The 24,140-nt window shown below is 32.4% G+C and overlaps 5 protein-coding genes across 5 annotated transcripts; all 5 read right to left on the minus strand.

Annotated features, from left to right (window-relative positions):
• Positions 1-308: 308 nt before the first annotated feature.
• LOC112732525 (uncharacterized) lies at positions 309-1,169 on the minus strand. The gene has a single exon (XM_025781274.1). It carries the CDS (start codon positions 1,167-1,169, stop codon positions 309-311), a length of 861 nt encoding a protein of 286 aa, XP_025637059.1.
• Positions 1,170-2,163: 994 nt separating this feature from the next.
• LOC112736900 (small ribosomal subunit protein eS25y) lies at positions 2,164-3,948 on the minus strand. Its single transcript, XM_025786570.3, has 4 exons — positions 3,774-3,948; positions 3,621-3,695; positions 3,349-3,483; positions 2,164-2,520 (listed from the first exon to the last, which is right to left on the minus strand). Exons 1-4 carry the CDS (start codon positions 3,774-3,776, stop codon positions 2,407-2,409), a joined length of 327 nt encoding a protein of 108 aa, XP_025642355.1. The 5' UTR covers positions 3,777-3,948; the 3' UTR covers positions 2,164-2,406.
• Positions 3,949-4,912: 964 nt separating this feature from the next.
• Positions 4,913-5,278, minus strand: LOC112732526 (uncharacterized). The gene has a single exon (XM_025781275.1). The coding sequence runs from the start codon at positions 5,276-5,278 to the stop codon at positions 4,913-4,915; it is 366 nt and encodes a 121-aa protein (XP_025637060.1).
• Positions 5,279-13,130: 7,852 nt separating this feature from the next.
• On the minus strand, positions 13,131-14,000 carry LOC112736901 (uncharacterized). Its single transcript, XM_025786571.3, has one exon. It carries the CDS (start codon positions 13,998-14,000, stop codon positions 13,131-13,133), a length of 870 nt encoding a protein of 289 aa, XP_025642356.1.
• Positions 14,001-16,417: 2,417 nt separating this feature from the next.
• On the minus strand, positions 16,418-18,222 carry LOC112736902 (small ribosomal subunit protein eS25y). Its single transcript, XM_025786572.3, has 4 exons — positions 18,081-18,222; positions 17,897-17,971; positions 17,625-17,759; positions 16,418-16,686 (listed from the first exon to the last, which is right to left on the minus strand). The coding sequence occupies exons 1-4, from the start codon at positions 18,153-18,155 to the stop codon at positions 16,573-16,575; spliced, it is 399 nt and encodes a 132-aa protein (XP_025642357.1). The 5' UTR covers positions 18,156-18,222; the 3' UTR covers positions 16,418-16,572.
• Positions 18,223-24,140: the final 5,918 nt, after the last annotated feature.

Consider the following 24,140-nt stretch of genomic DNA (forward strand, 5'->3'; position numbering starts at 1 on the left):
GCCACATATGTGCACAACCTGACATTATACACGTTCTCAAGAGGCCAGCTATTTATTCTAATTTTTTTCCCTTTTCTTTTCCACCTTATTCAGCCTATGCAGACTTATTCTAATTCTGGTAAACAATGAAGAAGGAAAAAAAAAGGAAAATTCTGTTTTTTTTTTTTTTTTTAAATTGTAGCAAATAGTAGAATGTAAAATTGGAGAAGTAAGATATGGAGGATAAGAAAGGTGAAGTGGCATATGATCAAAAAACTATTATTTACAATTTATGTACAAGTATCAGCAAATAGTGTTTTTTTCCATGACTAGTAACTGAAGATATTGAGAAGGGAAACTCTAGTTCTAATTAGTTGCCTCGAAAGGCGTTCCGCGCCTGCTTCTAAATCCTGAATGCACATCACTAAATTTTCCATGTGGCTGTGAAGATTCTCAATTAAGGAAGGCTTGTGATTCATGAGAATCTTCAAAGTTGCATCAACCTTTTCAAATTCATTTGTGTCACATGATTCAACTCTATTAGACTTCAACAATTTGGGCATCACTTTCCACTTTCCCTGACTTTCTTGTTCCTTTGGACCATTGATGAACAACAACAAAGATTCCAATGAGTTCAATGTGACTAATTCTGCTTCTTCTAAGATGGCTAAAGTCGCGTTGTCTTTGCTTGAGGAAGAAGCAACCATAATATCCTTCTTGAATCCTTTCAAGTTTGTCAAGGCTTTCTGAATTATTGCCTTCTTGATCTGTTTCCTTGATGCAATGTATTTTCCAACCTCAATTGAGATTCCATTTTTGGCTTTACTTCGCCTGCGAATAACTGACTCGAGCTCACACACGCTTTCCCTTGATTGCACTAGCCAATCTTGAACTATACTAAATATGTCCAAGAGCCTTAGAGATCCATCTAATAGTTCATGGATGCATTCTCCTGCCAAATCCTGTTGTGAGTTTGGTAATTGGAGCAGATTGTTAATGCACTCATGCAGATCTTGCAAGATATCAAGATTCTTGATTATCGAAGATGATGAAGAACAAGAAGTGACCTCAGAGTCCTTCAATCTCCGGCAATGCTCCTTGCATTGCAATCCAAAAGGGTGTTGCGTCGATGGCAGGCTGTTGCTGCGAAGATGAAGAGAGATCTTTGTGTTTGTTTCAAAAATTGCCATTTTTGTTTCATGTGATCATCAATAGCACAAGTTGTTGTTCTAAACACAGAATATCTGATATCTATATATAGCAAAATTGTTGAGGAGACAAGAAGAATATTTTTCTTTTTAAATATCACAAACTTTGACCTTATAATCTTGAAGCTACCACAGCATTGTTTGGTAAATGCTTCCTACAAGCCAAGCTTCACAACTCATCCCTCATCAATTAATAATTTTTTGATGTTTATCTAAAATGCATGTAGGTGATGATACTAACCATCAAGTGGATAGTTTATAATAGTGTCTATTATTAACTCATTTAAAGTGGGATAAAATATTTATTGATTTTATGCATGCGTGTTAGAAAACATAATATTATATTAGCATACTACAATATTTGCAACTTGTGTTTCGACCCATCTGGTTTGGCAGATCATGAGGAGATTCAGATGATGAAGAGGACAACCACCACAATGGAGTGTAAAGCGTGTGAGGTGTAGGTATCCCCTAGAATTATTATTATTCAATCTTCAGAGTTCAGACTTACATGACACAAGGTTTATAGCACACAACTATTTCAGCTCACAGGAAATATATTTAAAGGAATCACTGGCTAAAAGATTTAGTATAAAAATGCCATGAAAACAATTGGTAACGACATTGACATAAACAAAATTGTCTTAAAAATTTAACTTTTAAAAAATAAAATGAAACATTTTTTTCCATAAAATACTATAGGGAGCAGAACCCATATTTAAATGTCTAAATTTGTGTAGCATAGACGTCATTGTCATCATGGCCAAAATATGATTTAAAAAAAATACTACGTATACACAATTAACCATATACATTTATATATAAATACATGTGCTTTTTTAACATAATATCTATATATTTTGTATTTCAATGTGTCATATATGAGTAGCTAATTTGATATCTGATTTTTAGAGTAATTGTTGCATAATTAATTTACAAAAAGACTGAGAACTCAGCAGCGCTGAACCAATAGAAGTTGATTGTAAATTAGGATTCAGCTTAAATATATAATCACCACATTAGAAATACAACTAAAAAAAGAGTCATAACAAGATCATTAAAATACCAAAAATGATGAAACATAGAAGTCAAATACACTATAAATTACACAATAATCTCAGCACAAGGATTCAGCAATAGTCTAGTATGAAACAATCTAGCCAGAAGTAAATCAAAAACGGGAAAAAAAAACATTTCATTAATCTTGCAAAAACTATATCTAGGTGTTTGTTGCTCTTGTGTAAATCTGCTGACTTGCGTGCGCGGAGACCAGTCTAATTGACCCTCTAGCCATCAACTCTCTTATAGCCCTCCTTGCAAGCGATCCATTAATCTGTAACAATGAAAGGAAAATAATGACTCTTTTGGGAAGAATAAAACATTACTCATCGTCATAGAGTGTTTCATGAGAATCATATATTTTATTGTGCTAAGTGCAAGCAGGAAGCGTGCTGCAAAATCTACACTTAGAATGCCTCGGATAGAAAAGGATAATGAAGTCATGATCGTAACTGTCAGAAAGAGATCATCAAGAAAGACAGGCCTTCAATCGTACACATATTGCGATCTTTAAGCTTAGAGGTGAGGGATATGTAACCAGAAACCAATATGGTTTTTCTAAAACAAATAAATGCTGATCCCTGATCACCTTTACAAACTAGTGGTTTGGCAAATCATATCTACATGACGGGATAAATTTATTAACAATCCAACAGAGAAGAAAATAGTTGTAAAATCCACAAATGAAGGCTGATGTTGGAGACAAAGAGTGGAGTATTGACAACCATAAATAGAAGACAAAATCAACAGTGTGGATAAGATATAAAAAACAAGTAACACGAGCCACAAAAACAATATAACAGAAAAGAAATATGTGCACAAAACTATGAACACAAAAGAGTGCACACAAAGCCTTTTAGAATTAGCCCCAAATAATGCAGCAGCAGAGCAGGACTGCAGGAACATATATGCAAACAGGATAAAGAGTTGAATTTATCCTAAGCTTACAAACTTAGAATGTCAATAGAATTAAAAACAAATTCAAAGACACTTCAAAAAGCAGTGACTCCAATCCTAATCACATCATAAATCTCAGATCCTACTATAAACACACATCAAGAAAGAACACTAATGCTTGGGAGAGTAAGAGAAAGAGGGGTACCCTCAAACGATCAGAGAGAATGGAAGGAGTGATGAGCTTGAATTTGGGAGCTTCAGAGAGGAGCTTGTCATAAGTACCCTGATCAAACAGCACCTGGTTGTTCACCTTCTCCTTTTGCTTTCCCTTGCTCCACTTCTGTTATTCACATTCACAATAACAAAAAAAATCCAAACTTTAAAATCCCCAAAATTACCCAATAGGTCAACTAATAATTCATTTAGAGCCCCAAAAAAGTAACATTTATTTTAAACATTCAAAAAATAAAAGGGGACCTTCTTCTTCTGCTTGCCACCACCAGATTTGGCGGGTTTAGAAGATGGTGGAGGAGCCTTATCCTTCTTTGGAGCCTGCAATCAACAATCCAATGGAACCAATTAGAGTGATGTATAGTGAATTGAAGAAGAAATCAAATTTAGGAGATGCACCATGGAATGGGTTGCGAGAGAGGAAGGAGAAAGGAGTTTGGGTGCAGTGGCGGAAGTTGTGGTCTGTTCAACTCAAGTGGCAGCAGGACGAAAGTGAATGGGGAACCCTAGGGTTTTCTAAGGAGGGGTTAACCTAAACATCTAAACGACGTCGTTGCACTTCTCTTCTTAAAACATTGGACCGTTCTTCCTTTAGGCCCATCTTGTAGACTTCATTTTGGGCTTTCTAGCTCCGACCCATTACCAAAATCGTCTTCTCAATGCGAAAGATGTAAAATCAAATATTAAAATATATCGTGTGATATTTTCATTTGAGGTTCCACCTACTATATTAAGACCTACATAATATGTGAAAAATTAATATTATAATTGTATAATTTTTTTTAGACAAATAAATAATAGTAGAAGATATTTTGATTTTATAATTAATTTTAAAACAATATATAGTGATAGAATACTATAATTGAGATGTCATTCTTTAGATGTAGAAAAATTATGAGTATATATATATATATATATATATATATATAATAGATTTTTATTTCCATCCATCAAAAAGATAAAAGATCATTATAACAATAAATGAATAAATTTCCAAAAAAAAAATTTGAATTAACAAAAAACTCTCAAAATTTTGTTTGACGATGACAATTTTGTTTTATCAATCTTTATAAATGGTGAGATGAAGTAGTCTTTTAAAATTTAAAAATGACAAATTCATTTGTGATTTTTTGCTAAATAAGTTTGTCTCTCACCATTAAAAAAATGTTATTCTCATTTAAAGTCTATAAGTGAAAATTTTTAGATGATTTGGTATATTTAATTAAATTATTATTTTAAAAAAATAAGTGTTCTCTCCTATTATATAAAAAAGAATTTAGAACAAAGAGAGATAAATTTATTCCTTTGATTGCATGATTTGCACGAAAACTCAAATTCAATAATAAGTTTACTCAATCTCATTTATTTATTTATTTTAGCTGGGCACATTTAACTATATATAATTTGTAATTCCATCCTTATTAGTTAAACAATTTCATCCTTATCATAAAATAAGTGTTACATTATCTGCAATAATTATATACAAGGGGATAATTAATATATTATAAAATTCAGAAGCCGTTAAGTTGGATCAATAACTAGTGATTAAGAATGTTGAGAAGGACAATTCTGATTTTGATTAAGCGCCTAAACAATGAGTCAAGTCCTTCTTCAAGATCTTGAATGCATGACCCCAATCTTAGTAACTTGTTCTGCAAGTCATCGATGTTTCCCATGTTGAATGCAAAGAACTGCAATGCATCATCCACTTTTGCAAATTCATTATTGTCCTCTGTATTGGATAACATCCTTTTGTTGTTCATCAGTTTCGAAACCAACGACCAACCGCCACGTTTCGATTGTGTAGATCCAGAAATAAAGTTCAAAAGGGATTCGAATATGGCAAAACTAGTAACTTGAATTTCTTTCAACGAGTTAACTGTTTGATATTCTTTGTTGATCATAGAACGGTTGCATTTATTTGCATTGTGACCTTTAAATTTTCCAAGGCTTTGAAGATTGATTTTGTCACCACTTTCCTTGATGTCAAGAATTTTTTAACCTCTAGTGTTAGCTTAATTTGGCCCTGCCTTTTTTCGCCGGATGATCGATTGAAGCTGGCGGCTGCACTCTTTGGTGTGAAGTAGAGCATCTTTTGTTGCTGTGCATGCATCTAGAAGCATCAAGGAACCTTCCAAGAGTTCATCCACCCATTTTTCGCGGCGTTGGTGGACTAATGCTTCTTGTGTTGAGGTAATTCAGTAATTGAACCAAATTTTCGACACAATTGTTCTTTGGGCTTACAGAACAACTAGACATGGAACAACTGGAATAACGCCCTTCTCGTTAGTTTACGGGGTTAAAGCTGTACTGCCAGCAGAGATTAAAGTACCCACCGCTAGAATGTTATTAGATGAAGAAAGGGATTGTGAAGCTGAGTTGTAAGAGTTGGAAGGAAAAAGAGAAGTTGTGGGAAGCAAGATGGAAGAATACCACCGGAGATTAGCATTAGCTTATGACAAGCATGTTCGGCTCAGGGTGTTCCTAGAGGGTGATCTGGTACTAAAATCAGTAGACGCAGTAATAAAAAAGATGTCTTTACCAAAATGGACTCCCAAATGGGAGGGTCCTTACATTGTTTCTGAAGTACACCCCAATGGACATTGCATCCTGTTGGACCCAGATCATGGAACAACCACTTGTCCCATCAATTTCAAGTATATCAAGAAGTACTATGCTTAATTTCAGTTCTAGGAGTTAGATTTCAATTCCAAAAGGCTTCTTTATCAAGAGCCAATATTTATGTTATATTATTCTGCAAGCATCCTACAATGCATGAAAAAACTGCATTAGCAATCATACACTCAAAAGTTTTGAATGATGCATCTTAAGAAATTTGCAGTATAAAATATTTCTAAAAAGTGAAGTGTCCCACCCTCCAAGCTCCTAAAAAAGAGAGCATAAATAGGGTAAGAAAGTCCTAGGTACCTTCCTTTTTTGGCCTAAAAAAACGGCAAGAAAAAAAAAATAGCAGTAGATAATCCTGCTCTTCTTAGAATCATACCTTTCCCCCGCAAAAAAAAAAAAGTGTGTATCCAAAATAAAATGATCACACAAGCAGGTAAAATCCCTAGAGGAGTATGCATATTATATATTAAAAAAAAAGGAAAAATATAACACCCAAAAAGAGGTGTACAATGAAAGTCATAGCAGGACAAAAATATATTTTGTCAAAGCATTACATATTTTACAAAATAAAGTGCTAGAAAACTATCACAGCCACAAAATATCACTGTAAGAAATCACAGAAGAAGCATCCTCCTTATGCTTGGCCAATTGCTCTCGCTCCAGGCTGACGCTGGCAAGCCTAGTCTTCATGGTGTTCAATTCAGATGTAAGCTTGTCAACCTTTTCTTGAAGAGCAAAAACATCAGAAGAGAGAACATGATACTCTTTAGATAATAATTCTTCTCTAGCAAGATCAGGTACCCCAGGTGGAGGCTCCAATTTAGTAGAAAGATTCTCAAGCCAACGACCACTAAATTTAAATAACTTAAGGTTATTTAGATGATTTTCTACCATATTCCGATGAGTACCCCACAAGTCTGCAAGGGAGTGTGAAGTAAAAAAATCCCATGCGTCCAGGAAAGCTTGATACCCAAGCTTCTTGAAAAGGCAGTTTAGGTCATTTGGAAGCAGGAAGGAAGGAGTCCGGGATGCAATTTCCGATAACAAATTCTTCGCATTGCCATCAAAATGCTCAAACTCATCACGGACAGAAACTGAAAAGTAAAACACATTTTTTCATAAAAAACCTATAAAATGCTAGCGCACTTGACAAATGAAAAGAAATACAATGGAACACACCAAGAGAAGCACTAGCTGAGGGTTCCTTTGTGACATGAGAAATACAAGTGCTCAAAGCTTGGAAAGTGGACTCAGACGCGACATGAGAAGCTGATAAATAGGAAAAGATACAAGCATACACACAAACAGCATGAACAGAATCATGTATGCAAATCTCAAAAAAAAAAAAGAAGAAGAAGAAGAAGTGGAGTATAACAGTTGTACCTGCACCAGGAAATACTATTCGAATGGGAGTAACAACACATCTAGTAGGATCCCCTTGGCAGGTAACACCCGACTCAATGTCAACATTGCTCTTAGAACTTGTTATTGCTCGTGGGCCATCTCGAACAACATCTTGGGTAGTACCCTTGTCAGGGACGTCGGGAACAACAAATGAATTAGGAGAGTCCTTACTGACCCTTTCTTGAGAGCTCTCATCGACTACATTTACCGGATCAGAAGGTGCATTTGGAATTGTTGTCATTTTACTCAAAAGACGATGAGACCTACGCTTCACAGCACTTCTAGATAAACTAACCACAGCCTTACTAGGAGATTGTGATGACTTAACAAAGCAAGCAGCAGCAGAAGAACCTTTAGCTTTTGCTGTCAAAGAAGGAGAAATTTCTGAGCCAATGAAAATTGGTGAAGGCGTAGCATCAATGGAAGGCTCAAGTGGTTTTTCAAGAGACCTCTTTGCAACCTTAACAATTGAACTCTCCACTTTACTGCGCTTGACCACTTCAGCAGTAACAACTGAATCATTAGATTTTCTCTTTGAAGGAGGATGTTTGTAACATCTGGCATCCAAGTCTACAAAACACCAGCATAGAAGATACAACAGTCAAACACACAAAGCAAAAAAAGGGGGGGAGAGAGAGACGAAAAAAAAGTGAAGAAACAAAAAACAAGAATCAGCAAAGAGCAAATTACTTGCAATGGTCGAAGGAGAAAGGTTGCTAGTCATGAAATATGGATCCTTGATCAAAACTGGAACAAATGATTTGACATCTGGAACGGAGGTACCCTCATATTGCTAATATGCTTCTTCATACGCATGAGGTAATTCACATACTCCATTGTAACTCCCCCATCCCTATTAAGAGGAACAACCAAGCAAGGATTGTACTCTGGGAGTTCTTTTTGAAACAGAACCTTTTTCATTAAATTTTTCGATGGAAAGAAAATATACTCCACATTTTTTGGATCTTGGTCCCACCCTAGTTGGCGACTTACCCTATCAGGACGGTAGATCACTGGACAGATCAAAGCTCCACAATGGAAGTCCCTATCCATAACAATCAAACCAGAAATGGGAGTAGGAGAAGTACACAGAAGCCAAAAGTCATAGGCCCCTTCCTTGCCAGTGAAAATATCATTGCGGTCATGTTCAAGACAAGCAGAATATATACGATGAATAGCCGATGCATTAGGCTGGTAAGAGGTTACGTACGGACGAAAACAAAAATTGTCTTCCAAATCAATAACATCCTCCAAAGATTTGGAAGGATGAGTTGAACCCCAAATCCAAGCACGAGGACTTGCCTTCTTATCTGGAAGAATTGTAGGGGGCTTACGGATGGGAGCAAACTGAGAGAACCGCTCAAAAAGAAAGAGTTGAAGGAATATTTCGTCAATGAAAGCTAATACTGGAAAGCGACCATGAGCAATCTTGAGTTGTTGGGAAAATTGATCAAGCCGTGTATATAAACTGCCGAGATACAGAGAAGCCAATGGCAGACGTTCTCCTCCAGCAATCAAGCAAGCTAAAAGAAACACCCCATGGCTCATACATTCGTCCGCCAGTCCCAAAAACACATATTTACTTAACCAATAAGCAACAAAAGCAGCTTCCCTAAGATTTGAAGGAACAGCAGGAGCAGGGACAAACTCACCATTGAGGAAATCACCAAAGAAATAACGAGACCAATTAGAGTAAGAATACTTAACAGTAATCTTCTTCTTCTTGGAATCTTGCTTGTCGCCAACCATCTCTTTTCCTTTCGAGGACCCACGAGTCTTTAGATGCTCATCCTTGGAGGAAGATTTCTTAATATGCCTACTCTTGGACAACTCTTTTGCATACCGACCAGCATCACTTAAATTCGTTTGAAGATGTCTCGCAAGCTTAAGCATATCAGAATCCGGACGAAAAAGAGTGAGATCCACACTGCCAAACACCGGCAGTTGAAGAAGAACCACAACATCTTCTAAAGTGGGTGAAAACTCACCCCAAGAAGTCAGAAAAGTATGAGTCTGAGAACACCACCTCTGCCAAAGTAAACTCATATCATATCCATTTCGTTGAACACCCAAGCCTGCCAAGAAGAAATCAATTAGTGCTTCTTCAATATATAGCAACTAAGTAAAGAAATGATAAGAATCAATTATGATGATGGATGGTAGAGAACAACCGACCTGCAGATGTGCGAATAGCCTCAGCAACACCAGCAAATTTTAATCTCCTCACAAAATCACCATCCTCCTCAAACAATACTGTGAATACCCACTTTTGCCAAACCTTATTCACATGAGTAGCTGCCTCAGATTTAAAAGACGTCCATGAAAATTCTTGGCACTTCAACCGAGAACGAAGTAGAGAAGGACCCACTTGATATGAAGGCTTCTCAACAAATTCACCCAAAACTCTACAATCTAAAGAATCAAAGCCGGGTGTCATAGTTTTATCCATACCTAATAGCGAGCCAGAGGAAGGAGGGTCCAAAAAAGGTTTCTTAATCATAGGAGGATCCACAAAAATAGCCCTCTTATCTGATGGTTTAACCCAAGGTTGGGGGACAGATTCAGAAAACTCGATTGCATATTCTTGAGGAACATCATCCACAGAAGAGTCGGTACCCAAACTATTGCCAGAGTCCTCCGAGTCACTATCCACTATCTCAGCAAGTTTCACACGAGGCATGACAACAAAAAGAAATAATTCCTAAAAAAATGAAAAGAAGGAGAACAGCAACAACAAAATAGAGTGAATATCAATATCACATGAATACTAACGACAAAAATACTTAAAAAATAAAGGAGAATATTGCAGGACACTCAAGAAATTCTAAAAAAGTCAAAGAGCATCGCATGACAAAAGAACAACTAAGGAGTTCTCAAATAAAACAAAAAGCAAAGGTATGGGAGAATCAATGTTGGACTTATTGGATCTCTAGCTATTCATGGGAGAATTGGTCGTTGGGGGTCTATCACATTCTTTACTTGATAAGACCACTAACTCTTTGTATCCTCACAATATCATATTTCATTTGGTGAAGTATATGAAAACATTGCAAGACATTATACGTTTATAACTTTGAAAGAATACGAATATTGAACACTAGTAAACTGCTTTAATTGAAAAAGTTTATAAACAAATTACTTATGACTATGCTATACAAAAAAATTAAATTAGTTTTATTTTTAAATATCTATTTTATACTTACAAATGAACATTGCTCATAATTTTTAATTCAATTTTTTTATTATTTATTATTTGTGATTTCATTGGAAACATATGCAAATGAGGATATAACATCCAAAGTTGTAAGGTGAAAGATCTTTATCAAAAAATCCCTATAGCTAATTCCAAAATTAGCAATCCAATACACATGGGAATGAAAGGGGTTACACGAGAATGAAGACAAAGAACATAATAATAAGGATTCAGAGTAACAAGCGTACACAATGATCATCAGAGTTCAGAATAACACGAGTTTAGAGTAACAAAAGTTTAGAATAATACAAAAAATGTCAAATATACAATAGCAAATATTCAACTATCAGAATCTCATACAAGAAAATAGGAGTACATATTATATGACAAAAAAAAAAAGTGCAACGCTAAAGACAAAAGCAAGAAAAGAAGAAAAAGAGTCTTACCAAGTAAGAAGACAAAGTAAAAAGACAGAACGAAGTTGAATGTGGGAGTGTACTTTGCCCTAAGAAAAACTTCCAATTATTGAAGAAGACAGAGAGTTTAGATGGTAGTGGTGATAGTAGCTAGTGATGATACCGAAAAATACTGTTGTGTAAAAAAAATGAGCACGCTCTCCCTTATCCTTCTATATGTTCTCTCTCCTTATGTGTCTCTCCAAATTCAGGTACGCTTCTAATTAAAAGGGTAAGAGTTTCTCCCCTTCTTATTTCCTTATAATATATATATTAAATTATTATATTAAATCAAATCCTCTCTATTTCTTCATTTAAAATATATATATACAAATAAATAATAATAATATTATGTACACATGTACTATTTTTAAAAAATAAATACATACGTGCATACAAATAAATTATTAATATATTTATTTATTAATCTTATTTATTTACTTATTTATTTTATTAATATTTATAATATTTGTGCAATAACATTCTTTTATTCATTTTTTTATGAGTACATAATCATATTCAAATTATATAGACATATTTATATTTAAATATCATAATATTTACAAATACATATATTATTATAAAAAAATGAATAAAAGAAAAAAAAATTTAATTCTTTAGAGTTATGAATATCAGACACTAAATTAATTGTTATATATTTATGTATAAATATATATTATTTAGTTTATTTTTAATATTTATTTTATATTTTTGATATATATTTTATACAAATAGTTTATTTAAAATTAGTGTTGATCTTTTATATATACTTAGTATAGTTGATATATAATTGATTGCTAAATGATCCAAGATTGATGAAGAAAAAAAATCAAAGATTTGATATATTTCTAATGTCTCCTTATCAAATCTCTACAACTCATACTCCAATTTATTTATTTTTATATTGTAAAATCATGTTTGGCCAATATTTGTTTACGGTACATTGTATCTTTATTATACAATGCACGAGGGGCATTGACATTGCAATTTAGTTGCTACTGCATAATTATAAATATCTTGTCCTTTTGTGAAGTATTAATTTCTTAGAACATGTAGATACAAACTAGTTTAATGCATGAAAATAAAAAAGTTCCATGCTACTAAGCATGAGTTTGTTTGTAAATTGTAATATATATATATATATATATATATATATATATATGAGTACCTACCAATAATTATTTTATAATTCTAGCACTTTCTTCCAACACTTTAATGGCAATTGACTTGAGTTTTTTTTTTTTTTTTTTTTTTTCATAATCTCCTTTTGGATCCATATTAGTAGTAAACTATAAACTTTAGTCAAATCAACATTATTTTACTATTTTTTTTCTCTCCCTCTTTTCCTACAATGAAAGTGATGGAGTTTTGTTTTTCCCTCTTGATTGAGTTAAACTATAAGGTGCTGAAACATCATTTCCAAATATATATAAAATATTTTTTCTTTTGGCAAAATTTTGAGTTGTGACGGTGATGATGCATTATAGATTATGTTGTGCTGTCTATGTATAACTTAGGAAGAGTTTCAAGTGTCGCGAAAATATTGGTATTCCAGTTGTTTTAACCGTTAATCTGAACTATAAAAAATATATATAATATATATTAATTGAAATGAACGGTTAAAATAATTGAAACACTGTTGTTCTCGGTACACTTGAAATTTTTCTAGTAACTTAAGGAGAATGCAAAGTTATTTAATTTGTTTGATTATCCTTATAATAACAAGAAGACAATAATCAAATCATTCATTACATTCGACATGTGGAATTTAAGCTCATTACTTATAATTGATAGCAATAATAGAACTTTCATCATTGTTGAACCACCAACTTGTTCAGCTTCAATATTCATTCAAAACACCATGTGGATTTAATACATGTACTAATAGTAATCAAGTTCTAAATTAACAAAAAAGAATCCTTATTGTAGTAACTTTAGCAGATTATGAGTAAAATGATCTGAACAGCATTGAAACATAACAGCAACAATTGAAGTCTCAAATCAAATAATGTATACTAAGTAGCAAAATTTCCATGTACAAGTTTATGAATATGATACTATTATCTACATAACTTGTTAATAATTATATATGTTGAGAAGTGAAACTCTGGTTCTAATAAGTTGCCTTTCAAGTTGCTCAATTCCTGAGTCAAGACCCTTAATACATAACTCTAAATTCTCCATAGAATTTTGGAAATTCTGAACAGACACAACACTGCTATGTTTCTGAAAGAGACACTGCAAGTCTCCATCGACCTTCTCGAATTCATTCGAGTTTGATTGGTCTGAATCACAGCATACTCTCTTAGGCTGCATGAACTTGGAGACTACTGTCCAACTGCTCATCTTTGGTTTCGCCTTCGGGCCATAGACGAAAGATAACAAAGACTCTAATTGGATCAGTGTGAAGAGTTCTGCTTCTTTTAAGCTTCTAATCATGGACACAAATTCATCTTGAGTGTTTGAGGTAGTTGGAATAATAGTGAAGCCTTTCTTGAATCCCTTGAAACTCTCTAAGGCATTTTGAATTGTCTTTTTCGCCTTCTTCCTTAAGGACAAGTATTTATCACCCTCGGATTTCAATGCTGATTCGCCCCATCTCTTTCTGCGAATGGCCGATTGAAGTCCTTGTATGCTTTCTGATGATTGTAGCAGGACATCTTTGACAGTAGCACAAGTATCCAAGAGCATCAGAGACCCTTCTAGCAATTCATCAACCGAATTCTTGCAAGATTCATGGCTGAGTTCTTGCTGCACAGTTTGCAATTGAAGTACCTTATTTGTGCATTCATACAAAGCATGCAAACCATTGAGTTTAGAGCTTGTTGATGAGGAAGAGGCAGCTTCAGAAGCCTTCAACCTCTGGAAACACTCCTCATATTGTGATATCAAAGGATGTGGCGCAGAAGGCACGCTATTCGACCGGTTGTGTGAAGATGAGTTCATATTTGTATTGTAGATATTGCAGCAAGAAAAGTTTGAGGTAGAGTTTTTTTCTGCTTTGGATGTTGGTGTTCTGTTGCTACCATATGCTAAATGTGTGTGTATATATATACATATATATAGTTCATTAGTTGAAGGAGACAAGAGGAATATATTCCTCTAAGAAGTGTCACAGAATATAATCTTGATATGGATGTTTAGGACAATTTGGCATTGTTTATGAAATGCTTCCCTCTCACCGTGCTTCACAGCTCATTGCTAATTTTATTATACTAAGGAGAATCTGCAATACATTGTGCTATTGTGCATGCACTGGTATTAATATATAAGCTTGAAATTGATGTGAAGGTTCTTAAATGGAGCATGTAGGTGGGGGGCAAAAGGACAATGAAATCATGCAGTTACCATTGAAATAGGATCTTTTAAATTTGTCTATGTCTAGAGGAAACTGGACCCCTACATTCTTATATTTGATCTTGATGTTGATGTTATATGTTGTGTTGTTTCCAAGCCGTTCAATGAAGCATCTTGTCTCACTTTAATTGAAAAAAAGAGAAGTAGCATATGAATAATCTTTTCATATTAAAGTATTAAGGTTTTAGTGATGATAATTTTCATATTTGCAAGTAACAACAGGTTGGTGCAGATTCGTTACAAGGACTTATGCTTAGGTGCTCTTAAAACCCTACATATATTGTACTCACAATCAATAAGAAAATATGACTTTAGATAATAATAATTAAAATTGATGGCTGAAAACCCTTTGTAATGGACTACTAGGACACATGGTATTTAGCTATAAAAAGTAGAAGAAAAGCTGAATAAGTGAATAGTCCCTTGTATTGATATTAACCATTAGATTAAGATTCCACAATGTAACACTGGCAACAAAAACTGTATTCTAATGTGCTGTACTTTTTTTCAAGTGCAAGTGAATGCCACCTTTGGGTCAGTATATAATTTTGTTTAGCACATGTCTTAAATTCCACAATAGGATAATATGCCCTCCACAATAGGAATCTCTTTACAAAGTTGGGAAATGATCCTTATTAGCCACATCCCTTGTTTGCAATCTAAGTGAGACCACAGAAAGTTATCAACTATCCTTGAGTACCTACACCATACTGAATATTGCACATGCAAGAATTGCTGCTTTGAAACATAGCATGTGATGTATTTTAATTTTTAAATAACAAATCTTGAGATCATTTAGAACAATCTCATTTAAACACTAGAATTCAAGTTCTTTGGGATGTTACTACTTTTTACAAAAAAGGCATATTTTTAGTAACTTTGGTGATCCAATTGTGTGACTTTTGTCATTAAAATTTTTTATACATTATAGTATATAATGTTATTTTTGTATTAACATAATATATATATATATATATATATATATATATATATATATATATATATATATAACTATTAATAGGGGTATTCATGAGTTGGATTGGGTTTAATTAGATCCAGACTCAGCCCTAAAAGATCATAAAATCCATTTTGATCCGAACAAAAAAATGACCCGAAATAAACTGGATTAAACTGAATCCATCCGATATAAAATTAAATTAGTATATACAAATTCGTAAAATAACAAAAATTTACTTTTAAAATTGAATTTAATAAATATTATATCATATTTATATCAAAATAAATTATTTTAAAATAAAATTACCGTATAATATAAAAAATATTAATTAAAATATTAAAGTATAATATGTCATTATTAATTTCACTCTAAAATATATATTTTTATTACAAAAAAAAAAGCTTCAGACCGATCACAGATGACGCAAAACATAATCCGAATCCAATCCGAAAATAATAACGGATTTTGGACCAGGTCTTGAACACTCTTAGCTATTACACTTCATCACTACCATTAAAATTCCATTAGTTTGGTATGTATAAATGTATAATATCCAAAATTCTATACATTATATTTAGATAAAGTCAATCTTTTAGATTAGTTTGAAACCGGATCAGGATCTTAAACATGACCCGATCAAATAAAAGGGACAGCTTTGGGTTTAGCTAAACCCAACTTGACCCAACCCAACCCATGCTTACCCCCTAGCTAATTAGGGATGCCTTTTGACTCATGAGCCATCTAGTGGGATAGAAGTTGTGATTGCAGCAGATAAAGCTTAACACAAATGGTAGATTTGTTGGCCTGTGTGTGTAGGTTGGTGGATGGGTGATCTTGTGATGTAATGCATAGGCGTGAAAGTTGTCCAATCCATTTGATTATTACAAAAAAAAAGGTTGTGGTTGCATAAACATTGTACCTAGCAATATGCAAGTGACCAAAAACACAATTGCAACCAAGGAGAAGTTGGTTGCCAATTAGGATTGGTCTTCAAAATACAATCACCACCTTAGCAATTCGACTATAAAGATAACCAAAATACCAAAAATTGATAAAACATAGAAAGAAGGCAAATGCATTATCTAGGGAACAAAAAGATTCTCCACACAAATTCATAAATAGTGTAGTACTGAAACATTCTAGCCTGAAGTGCACATCTCAAATTGAAAGAAAGATATTTCATCAATCTTGCGAGAACTATATCTAGGTGTTTGTTGCTCTAGTGTAAATCTGCTGACTCGCGTGAGCGGAAACCAGTCTAATCGAACCTCTAGCCATCAACTCTCTTATAGCCCTCCTTGCAAGTGATCCATTAATCTGTAATAGTCAAAGGAAAATATGACTTTTTTGCGAAGAATAAAACATTACTCATAGAGGGCTTTCATGAATCATGAATTGAGGATCGTATATCCTATTGTTCTAAGTGCAAGCAGGAAGTATGCTGCAAAAGCTACACTTAGAATGCCTTGGATATAAAAGCATAACGAAAAGTCATTATTGGAACTGCCAAAAAGACATCATCAAGAGAGAAGGAATGTCAATCGTACATAAAATTGCAAATTTCAAGTTTAGAATGAAGCAATTGACAGCTACACCCAGACATCAAACCTGAACATTAAGTGTACATGAAACCAGGAACCAAAATGGTTATTCTAATAATTAATGCTGAGACCATTATAATTTAGTAGTTTAGTGTCCACATAAACCAATAATCTTATTGACTATCAACAGGGAAGAAAATAGTTGCAACATCCATAAACAAAGGATGATGTTGGAGACAAAATCTGGCGCATTTGACAACCATAAATAGAAGGGAAAAAGTCAACAGTATAGATAATGGATTATCTATAACAAGTGAAAGATGTGTGAACAATTCCACCAAACCCGGACTTCTCATCAGGGTTACAAACTGCACTAAGGATTGAAATCCTCATAATGGCCATTGTGATTTACTAACATAAACACCAGCCAATATAATATAGCAGCAAAAATATGTGTACAAAACCATAAACACAAGAGAGAAGGTTTGTCTGCACACAAAAAGCTTGTTAGGATTAGCCCCAAATAGGGCAGGGACAAGCAGGAACATATAGGCATTACTAACTTAGAATGTCAATAGAATAACACACAAATTCAAAGAATCTTCAAACAAGATAGCAACCTTCACCACTGCTTATACTACAGAACAGCAGAACACACACCATCAACATGAACAATATATTTAATGCTTGGGAGAGTAAGAGAAAGAGGGGTACCCTCAAACGATCAGAGAGAATGGAAGGAGTGATGAGCTTGAATTTGGGAGCTTCAGAGAGGAGCTTGTCATAAGTACCCTGATCAAACAGAACCTGGTTGTTCACCTTCTCCTTTTGCTTTCCCTTGCTCCACTTCTGTTATTCACATTCACAATAACAAAAAAATCCAAACTTTAAAATCCCCAAAATTACCCAATAGGTCAACCAATAATTCATTTAGAGCCCAAAAAAAAGTACATTTATATTAAATATTCAAAAGAATAAAAGGGGACCTTCTTCTTCTGCTTGCCACCACCAGATTTGGCGGGTTTAGAAGATGGTGGAGGAGCCTTATCCTTCTTTGGAGCCTGCAATCAACAACCCAATGAAGCACTTAGAGTGATGTATAGTGAAATTTTGAACATAAAAGGGCATAAGAAACATAGAAAATCGGAAGATGAATGAATAGAATCGAACCATGAACTCGGGTGAGAGAAGAGGAAGGGAAAAGGGGGTACTTTGAAGAAGAGGCGCAAGTATAACGAAGAACATGAAGGCGATGAGAGGATCTTTTTTTGGATCCTTTTTTTTGGGCTTGACCTGCTTTTGGGCTTAAGCTATGTCGTTTCAGCATTCCCTCCTTAACGGGCCAAGCCCAACATTATACCTGCCTAGCTAAAAAAGTGAATAGAAAAGCCCAAAAGTGAAGTGTATACATTTTTTTTTCCACAACTGCAGTGACGATCAGAGATAGCACAGGAAATCTTGTATTTGGGGCAACAACAAAAATTATGGTGTGTTCTAGTATAGCAGCAGAAGCTTTAGCAATCAGGCATGTCATTATTCTATTAAAAAATATGGAGATAAAGAAGGTATTAATAGAATCAGATAATTTAATGCTAGTGCGGACGTTAAAATAAAAAAGTAGAATATGTGAAATTGATCCCATTTTATTAGATATTTTTGAACTCACAAGAGTAAAAATTGAATTTGGTTTCACATGAATTCCAAGAGAAGGAAATCGGCTAGCTCACAAGGTTGCAGCATTGGAGGCTATGGGAGCACGGGAGAGATCGTGGATTATCAGACTGCCTTCAGAGATAATTGTACAAATACGCAAAGATGCACCCTGCAAGTTGAAAAAGCATAATCGTAATGGAGGAGCATCCACGAATAGAAGTGTAGCGATGACAGGAGAAGAAAGAAGACAGCAAAGCGCGGGATCGGAATATCGACACAGGCAGTTTATAAGGTGCGGGTATCAAAATAACTTCCGATGAAAGATGACGATAGCTTTTGGCAAGCTCACGTTGCAAGAGGCTCTGACGACGTCTTGTAGAGGTCCTGCGTGGTGTTGTCATTAGGAGTGGTTCTTTATTGTGGAGTTGGATAACCCATCAACCACCATTACCGAACGGCTGCGGCGGTTACCCGGATCAGAGATGAAACATGAACGAGTTGGATATTTTGAATTTAAAATGTGCTACGAAATTTGATTCATCAAAAAGATTAAAGGAAAAAAGTGGAAGTTGGTTTTAGATAGGGGAAACCAGATTGGGTTCAGGTTTTTGGTGGGTTATCTTATTGGGCTCATAGTCCATGACCAAAAAAGAAAAAGAAACCCCAACTTATGATTAATTTGTCACACGTCGGAGTTGATTTGTTGTTAGCAAATGAGTTGCTACATATATAACACAGAATTTAAATCTCTAATATTTACTTAAATAAATGAGTGAGTAACCAGTCAACCAATCTAAATTGGTGAAATAAAGTATTTATCTTCGTTTTGTTCTAAATTATAATCTCTAATAAAAAAAATATAGTTCTATAAACAAAAATATATAATGACATAATAAACAAAGAAACAATTATACTTTAGTGGTTAAGTTAAAGAGCTAAACTTACTGTTACAAAAGGTTATGGAATAGATATTCATTATTGTGCATATTTAGTAGTTGAATATATTTACTTATTTATACATATCTTTTTATAATTTTTTCAATAGTAAATTAGTCAGTAGAATAAATAAATTTGTCACAGTAAAATAATTAATTTTTTATAGTAATATAATAAAATATTTTTTTGAACACTAAATATATATTTTTTTTATAATTGCTAATTAGTTATTAGTTTTTTTTTTTTTTGTGTGTAATAGGTTGGTTCTTAAATTATACTAGGGAAACCAATTTAATGTTACTAAGATCTTGTATAAATAATAAAACGGAACTCTAACTCAAAATATCTAAAGTAAGTTGTATAAAAATAAATAAACAAGAAAAGAGAAGTAAGAACTAAGAAGAGAGAATTTATGGATGTGATCTATGGCTTCAATTTGAGGGAATCGATTTGTTGGCTACTAGCAGCAAGACAGATAACTTATGCTTTAAAGGTGTTTTTTTTTTTTTTTTTTTTTGTGAAGAAGAAGGAGGAGATATTTTCAAAGATGTTATTTTGTGGGCATAATTTTAATGAGTTAAATTTATTTTTCTTTAAAAAAAAAAAAAGTGCAAGTCAATATCCTAATTCATGAATATATATGATGAATCCTACACGTTACATACACGCATAATTTTGAATTTCTTTTCAAAATATATTTATCTTTTTTGTTGTCAACATAAGATGATGCATGTGTGTTCAATTATAAGGAATCCGGAACCATATCCATATAATAAAACTCAAATCTATCACAGTAAACCAAGAATAATATAAAACACTAATGGCATCTCATTTTATATTCGACTGTTTATTATGCCTTTAAGGCATTGATTCTAGTTAGTAGTTAACACTTAACATCTACTCATCCAAACCAGATGCATCGCATAAATAATGCAACAAGAATAATATAAGTAATTATCATTCGTGAATAATTTTCTTCTTGGACAATATATAATATTATTATAATGTTCTTCCTGCACACTATGTTCCATCAAGAATGCAAAAGTTACATATCCCCAATGTTATGTTGTATTATTGGTGGGGCCATTGGGGACAAAACAAGGACTGTGGAGAGTGGAGACCACTGGAAAGTTAAATCTAAGTTCTTTAATTTCAAGCATTGGGGCCTTGAGACAATATATATATATATATATAGTATAAATAATTAGGATATTTGTTATAAATAATAGAATAAAGTATATTAAATTGGTTTCTTATATTTGACGTAATCTTGTTTTGTTTTTTAAGGTTTAAAGTGTTTTATTTGAATCTAAAAAAAGTTTCATTTAATTTTAATTCAGTCACACTGTGAGGTCAAAATAAAATAATTAACGAATTGTCATACATGATAGCAGTACAAGAATAAGGTCGATAATCTAAAGAACAAATATAAATTCTAGAGACACAAAATAAACCGTGGATGCATCAATATATTTATTTATCATTTTTCTTACAATTTAAATGAAATATTTTCTATAGGCTAAAGAGAATGATAAATAAATGCATTGATGTATATACGGTTGATTTTGTGCCTTTGAAACTTGTACTTGTTCTCCAAATTATTGACTTTGTTTTTATACTGCTGTTATATAGGAAATTCCGTTAATTATTTAACTTTAATCTCACGTACATTAAAGCTAAATGAATTTTTTTTTAATTCAAATAAAATAGTTTAAATCTTAAAAACTAAAATAAAATTACGCCCAAATATAAGGACCAATTTAATACTTTACTCTAAATAATAATTAGATATAGGGAAATTAAAGGAAGAGTGCGTGGCCTTTCTCTTAGCCATGAAGAAAATTAGTTGCGGATTCATGGGACATGTTGCTATTATTGAATAGTGATGGTTATCCACAAATTTCACTACCAAGACAAATTATTTTAGAATCTAGCTAATAAATATCCTAAAGATATTAACTAAGATATTAAATATAAAAGTTTGAAATAAAAAGGTAACAATTTCAAACTTTTAAAATATTTATCATATAAAAATGTATACATACAAAAAGAAATCTTACATATGTAATTTTAATTAGTGCTCTTAAGGCATTTGTTTTGCTATAAAAATCTATAATTTTGCACTTGCTGTTATGTATTTATTTATGATATTTTTATCCTTAAATTTATGTGATGTCTCGAATAAACATTAATTTGGGATGTGCAAATAACATTAATATTTTTTATTATAGACATGTTTTTTTTTTTTTTTTGGGTTGCCCATGGTATTCCTCCGTTAGGGTTGGAAGTGAGTCAAGCTAGCTCATGAGCTAGCTCGAGCTCGACTCGTTAATAGCTCAATAAGCTAAGTTCGTGAGCTAGTGAGCCAAGCTTGAGCTTGGAATTGAGCTCATAAATTAAATGAGTCGAGCTTGAGCTTGGATAAGCTCAGCTCATTAGCGCGTGAGCTGACTCGATTATTATATATATATAATTATTAATACACATATCTTATATGCATTTAATCTATACTTTTAATATTATATATATGCATATGAAATAGTACTATATATATATATATTAATGACCTTAATTATTTAAAATTTTATATTTAATTTTTACATATAATTTTGATGTAAGACATAAATAAAAAATTTATAATTTAATGATAGATAACAATATATAAAATTGATCTTTTTAAATATTTTATAAAATATATAAGTTATAATTTATTGATATAGAATTATAGATTATGTATTTATGTTTCTATTATTTGAGCCAGCTCGTGAGCTTTCAATGAGTCGAGCTTGAGCTTAAGAAATAAGCTCGATTATTAATGAGTCAAGCCGTGAGCCAAGCTCAATTTTTGTGAGCCGAGCTTGAGCTTGGTCTAGCTCGGCTCACTTCCAGCCCTACCCTCAGCCCGACAGGTTAAGGACTAATCCGTCGCGGATTGGAACTTTATTTAAGGGTCAATGGATTGCTGCATGCACAAAGCAGGATTCGAATTCCCAACACTTACTTAAGCGGACGAGTGAGCTGACCACTCGACCAAGCCAAGTATACATTATAAGCCTAATCATTACTTTTGTCCTTAAGTTCATTCATCAATTTAAGCATGATCATGTTTAAGAATAAAATAACAATATATGCATATAATGATTGCTACAAAAAGCATTATAAAGTAAATTTTAAATTATTTTATACTTAGAAGGTAAATAACAAATAAATTGTATAGCTTTTCCTTTTTAGTATTACTTTATTTTTGATCTTGTAACATGAAGAAATTTCAGGTGCTGTTGATAGCCCCTAATTAGGTTCAACACTTTGCAATCAAGAAAACAAAGTGCATTATTATTCGATTAAATAAATAATTTTCATTGATCTTATTTATACAATAAACAACACAAATATAATATAATGATAGTGGTAAACAAAATCATGATTCTGTGTCTTTAGTTGTTATAACATCTATATTGAAAACCGTACTAATTTAATTTAGTATTGAATTAATATTATTCTCTTTGCTATCAATCCTTTTCCACATATGCTTCATTTTTTAGAAGAATCTATCTCCATTAACTTAAAGCATATCTTTACCGAAGTAGGTGACTAACTCAATAATAGTTAATAAAGATCTTTTTTTTTTTCAATCTCGCTACGTTGCCAACACTATTTCTGTCAACTTCTGCCAACTCTTATTTATGATGATGTTTAATGGAAGTGTCTTTGTGAATGTGTCTAATAAAAATGTCTTTTTTATGGTGGTATCTAATAAAAATATCTTTATATATGTATTTTTTAGATGTGCCTTCTTATACATGTGTTTAAAATATAATAATTAATTATTATTGACAATAAATTGACAGATAGTATATTAATACCTTATATTTTTTTTTTTGTCTTTAAACCAAAGATTGTTTTGTTCACACTAGGTATACATTAAAACTTGTTAAGAAGTGGTAAGAGCACTTGTGGATCTTTAATTGTAAAATATTTAAAAATAAAAATAAAAAATTTATAGTATTTTAGTCATTTTATAAATTTTAACAATTCTCTTTAATAACAACTTTAAAACTTTATTATGTGGAATGTGGATATGCCACTAATCTTGTTTAGTGCATGACTTATTGTCAAAAAAGGAGACACCTTGATAAAACAACAAAAAGTGAAACTAAAGTAGATAAAGGAATATTGAGAAGAAAAAACAAATGCCCTTCTTTTTTGAAAAGCTTAATAAGTTAGAAATAAAATGACTGATTTTTTTATTTACAAAAATATTATATTATGTGTATACTATAATACTAAACATTTTACACTAAATTAGTTATTATATATTTTTATATAAATATATGTATTTAAATATTTTTTATATAAATATATGTATTGGTTTATATATTTTTAAAAATTTTATATTTTAATATATATTTTATACAAATAATTGATTTAGTAATTGATTTTTTGTGTATATGTAACATAATTATTTTATATATTGATTTGAAATGTAATGTTTTATCATTCTAAATTAAAACATGACTATAGTCTCATACTTCTAATAAAACCCATATTCCAAAATACTTAAGTAATGAATCGCAAAATAATTACACCAAAAAAAATATTAAAAAAAAAATATTTTTAAAGAAATATTTTTTCTGAAAAAAA

This window comes from Arachis hypogaea, chromosome 13 (genome assembly GCF_003086295.3).
Source record: "Arachis hypogaea cultivar Tifrunner chromosome 13, arahy.Tifrunner.gnm2.J5K5, whole genome shotgun sequence".
NCBI classification, from domain to species: Eukaryota; Viridiplantae; Streptophyta; class Magnoliopsida; order Fabales; family Fabaceae; genus Arachis; species Arachis hypogaea.

What these genes read in the sequence shown, in the direction of transcription:
- LOC112732525 (XM_025781274.1), bottom strand. Translation starts at nt 1,169, where the DNA reads ATGGCAATTTTTGAAACAAACACAAAGATCTCTCTTCATCTTCGCAGC.
- LOC112736900 (XM_025786570.3), bottom strand. An exon ending in GTGGCAAGCAGAAGAAGAAG is followed by an intron (nt 3,484 to 3,620) that starts GTCCCCTTTTAT and finishes TGTGAATAACAG; the next exon opens with AAGTGGAGCAAGGGAAAGCA. An exon ending in TTCTCTCTGATCGTTTGAGG is followed by an intron (nt 2,521 to 3,348) that starts GTACCCCTCTTT and finishes TCATTGTTACAG; the next exon opens with ATTAATGGATCGCTTGCAAG.
- LOC112732526 (XM_025781275.1), bottom strand. Translation starts at nt 5,278, where the DNA reads ATGATCAACAAAGAATATCAAACAGTTAACTCGTTGAAAGAAATTCAA.
- LOC112736901 (XM_025786571.3), bottom strand. Translation starts at nt 14,000, where the DNA reads ATGAACTCATCTTCACACAACCGGTCGAATAGCGTGCCTTCTGCGCCA.
- LOC112736902 (XM_025786572.3), bottom strand. Translation starts at nt 18,155, where the DNA reads ATGTTCTTCGTTATACTTGCGCCTCTTCTTCAAAGTACCCCCTTTTCC. An exon ending in GTGGCAAGCAGAAGAAGAAG is followed by an intron (nt 17,760 to 17,896) that starts GTCCCCTTTTAT and finishes TGTGAATAACAG; the next exon opens with AAGTGGAGCAAGGGAAAGCA. An exon ending in TTCTCTCTGATCGTTTGAGG is followed by an intron (nt 16,687 to 17,624) that starts GTACCCCTCTTT and finishes TGACTATTACAG; the next exon opens with ATTAATGGATCACTTGCAAG.